A 2954-nucleotide genomic window follows, 5' to 3' on the forward strand; every position below is an offset into this window, starting at 1 on the left:
TCCTTGGCTTTAGTACAGTAGTGTACACAGGGCTCAACAATGACGTAAATAATTCAGGAAAACTAAAACACAAAAGCCATAAGTGAGATCATCACAAAAATCTCTTGATGTTAACCCATTATCTACCAATGTCCTTTTTTGGGACGCCTAATCTTTAGCTTCTAGCAACTAAGATTTTATCATTTTTATAATTAGGTCCAATTTTTTGTGTTGTGTTTGTAAAATGAATGTTTTCAAAATAGGAAATCATGTCATTGTCATTTTTAAATAAATATTGGGACGCCCTTTTCTGAAAAATCCGTTCTTGTAAAAATTTGAATTTGGCAAGTAATGGGGTGATGTTTTTCTATATTTTAGCGAAGCATTTGTCCATGTCTAACAAACATTAAAGGTGTTTCTCTTCCATGTGTCGTCTCTGATGTCTAATGAGATTGGATTTGTAGGTAAAACGTTTTCCACATTCTGAGCAAGAAAATGGCTTCACCCCTGTGTGAGTTCTCTGATGTAAGACCAAACCTTTTCTATAAGCAAAAGATTTCTTACATTGTAGACATGAAAATGGCTTCTCCCCTGTGTGAGTTCTGAGATGCTTTACAAGACTTGATTTGTGCCTAAAACTGTTATCACATTCTGTACATGTATATGATTTCTCCCCTGTGTGAATTTTTACATGTTCCAAAAGACTTGATTTCTGAATAAAATTTTTCTCACATTCTGAGCACGGAAATGGTCTCTCCGGTGTTTCATTTATCAGATGTTCCACTAAACCTGGGTTATGTTTAAAATCTTTACCGCATTCAGAACATAAATATGTCTTCTCCCCAGTGTGAAGTCTTTGATGTAGAGTAAGAGATGTTTTCTGGCTAAAACATTTTCCACATTCTGAACATGAAAACGGCTCCTCCCCTGTGTGAGTTCTTACATGATCATCCAAATATGATTTCCGGGTGAAACTTTTTTCACATTCTGAGCATGAAAATGGCTTCTCCCCTGTGTGCGTTCTTAAATGATCAACTAATTTTGATTTACAAGTAAACAGTTTTCCATACCGTGAGCAAGAAAACTGCTTCACCCCTGCATGAGTTCTCTGATGCATACTAAGACCTGCCTTCTGAAAATGGCTTCTCTCCTGTGTGAACCCTCTTGTGTATAGCAAGAAGTGATTAATAGGCAAAACATTTCCCACATTCTGAACATGAGAATGTCTTTATATCTTTGTAAATGCACTTGTGCTTGGAAAGATGAGACTTCTTTTAAAATGTTGTCCACATTCAGAAGATGCAAAAGATCTATCCAGTCCATGTTCAGTTCCTTTTTTGTCAATCGGTGATTCCTTATCTTCCACTTCATCACGGAGAGGTAAAAGGACATTTGTTTGTGAATCTTTCCTACTTTCTTCAACTGAAAATAGAAAACAGTTCCATAAATTATTTCACACTTTGCTAATTTCTATATGAAACATCCAGAACGGGAACAAAGCATGTATCAGTGATCAACAAATCAAGATGGCTTTTCTTTTTCCCAGTAACACAAAAAAGTATCAAATAAAACAGTAGTCAATAAAATCTAATCAAATTTGTATCTATACATACCTAAACAAATGTACTCAAATCAATTTTACTTACCTCTAAGAAGTTGTCCACTACTTGGACAACTTCTTCTCATACCCCAAGCTTTGCCCTCCTAAAATAATAACGCTTATACTCACCTCCTGTGCTGGCGCCATTCCCATGTTCAAATTTGTCCGAAGTCGGGGCCAGTAATGCCAGCGCTGATTGGGTGCCAGCGTCACGTGAGCTCCAGGGACAGCGAGTGACGACACCTCCAGTGCAGTAGGTGAGTACAGGTGTTATTATTTATGGTGGTCTAGTTGTGGACAACCCCCTTATTTACTAACAAAAAAATCCAAGTTAACCTCCCAAAGAGCATATGGAGCCGGAGCAAAAGTCTATGATGTAATTTCCCTTAAGAGCCGCATGGATTTAGGCCATTTTCATGAGAAAATGAACGGCATGCTCATTTTATGTGCCACAGTATCCAACGCCCATAATAAATCCAGTTACACAACATTGACAGCTTTACCCCAGGCTAATCTGGGACATACCTCATCACTGAAAAGAAATCTGAAACTTTTGACACGTTAACTATTGTAAAACAATGACTCCCTGCATTCCTTGGCTGTCATGCAGCTGTCCAGGTAAGTTGGGAGTTGTAGTTCAACAGCAGCTGTAGTGCAGGAAGTTGCTGACCTTCATAATAGAAGCTAACCAGATTAGTTTCAATCACTGTTGAGTAGTGTTGAGCATTCCGATACCGCAAGTATCGGGTATCGGCCGATATTTGCTGTATCGGAATTCCGATACCGAGATCCGATACTTTTGTGGTATCGGGTATCGGTATCGAAACAACATTTATGTGTAAAAGAAAGAATTAAAATAAAAAATATTGCTATACTCACCTCTCCGACGCAGCCTGGACCTCACCGAGGGAACCAGCAGCGTTCTTTGCTTAAAATGCGCGCGTTTCCTTCCTTCCGTGACGTCATGGCTTGTGATTGGTCGCGTGCCGCCCATGTGGCCGCGACGCGACCAATCACAGCAAGCCGTGACGTAATTTTCAGGTCCTTCTAGGCATTCAGTATTTTAAAATTACGTTCCGGCTTTGTGATTGGTCGCGTCGCGGTCACATGGGCGACGCAACCAATCACAAGCCGTGACGTCACGGGAGGTAGGAAACGCGCGCATTTTTAAAATTACGTCACGGCTTGTGATTGGTTGCGTGCCGCCCATGTGACCGCGACGCGACCAATCACAGCAAGCCGTGACGTAATTTCAGGTCCTTCTAGGCATTCAGTATTTTAAAATTACGTTCCGGCTTTGTGATTGGTCGCGTCGCGGTCACATGGGCGACGCAACCAATCACAAGCCGTGACGTCACGGGAGGTAGGAAACGCG

The 2954-nt window shown here is 40.7% G+C and overlaps 1 protein-coding gene across 1 annotated transcript; it reads right to left on the reverse strand.

Annotated features, from left to right (window-relative positions):
* Window positions 1-305: 305 nt before the first annotated feature.
* On the reverse strand, window positions 306-1732 carry LOC143817816 (uncharacterized). Its single transcript, XM_077299281.1, has 3 exons — window positions 1709-1732; window positions 1249-1401; window positions 306-1189 (listed from the first exon to the last, which is right to left on the reverse strand). The coding sequence occupies exons 1-3, from the start codon at window positions 1730-1732 to the stop codon at window positions 386-388; spliced, it is 981 nt and encodes a 326-aa protein (XP_077155396.1). The 3' UTR covers window positions 306-385.
* Window positions 1733-2954: the final 1222 nt, after the last annotated feature.

The sequence above is a fragment of the Ranitomeya variabilis genome, chromosome 3 (genome assembly GCF_051348905.1).
Source record: "Ranitomeya variabilis isolate aRanVar5 chromosome 3, aRanVar5.hap1, whole genome shotgun sequence".
NCBI lineage: Eukaryota > Metazoa > Chordata > Amphibia > Anura > Dendrobatidae > Ranitomeya > Ranitomeya variabilis.

Coding starts and splice junctions, on each gene's coding strand:
- LOC143817816 (XM_077299281.1), bottom strand. CDS start 1,732: ATGGGAATGGCGCCAGCACAGGAG. Junction 1,402..1,708: donor GAATGGCGCCAGCACAGGAG/GTGAGTATAAGC, acceptor TTCTATTTTCAG/TTGAAGAAAGTAGGAAAGAT. Junction 1,190..1,248: donor TGGACAACATTTTAAAAGAA/GTCTCATCTTTC, acceptor TCTCATGTTCAG/AATGTGGGAAATGTTTTGCC.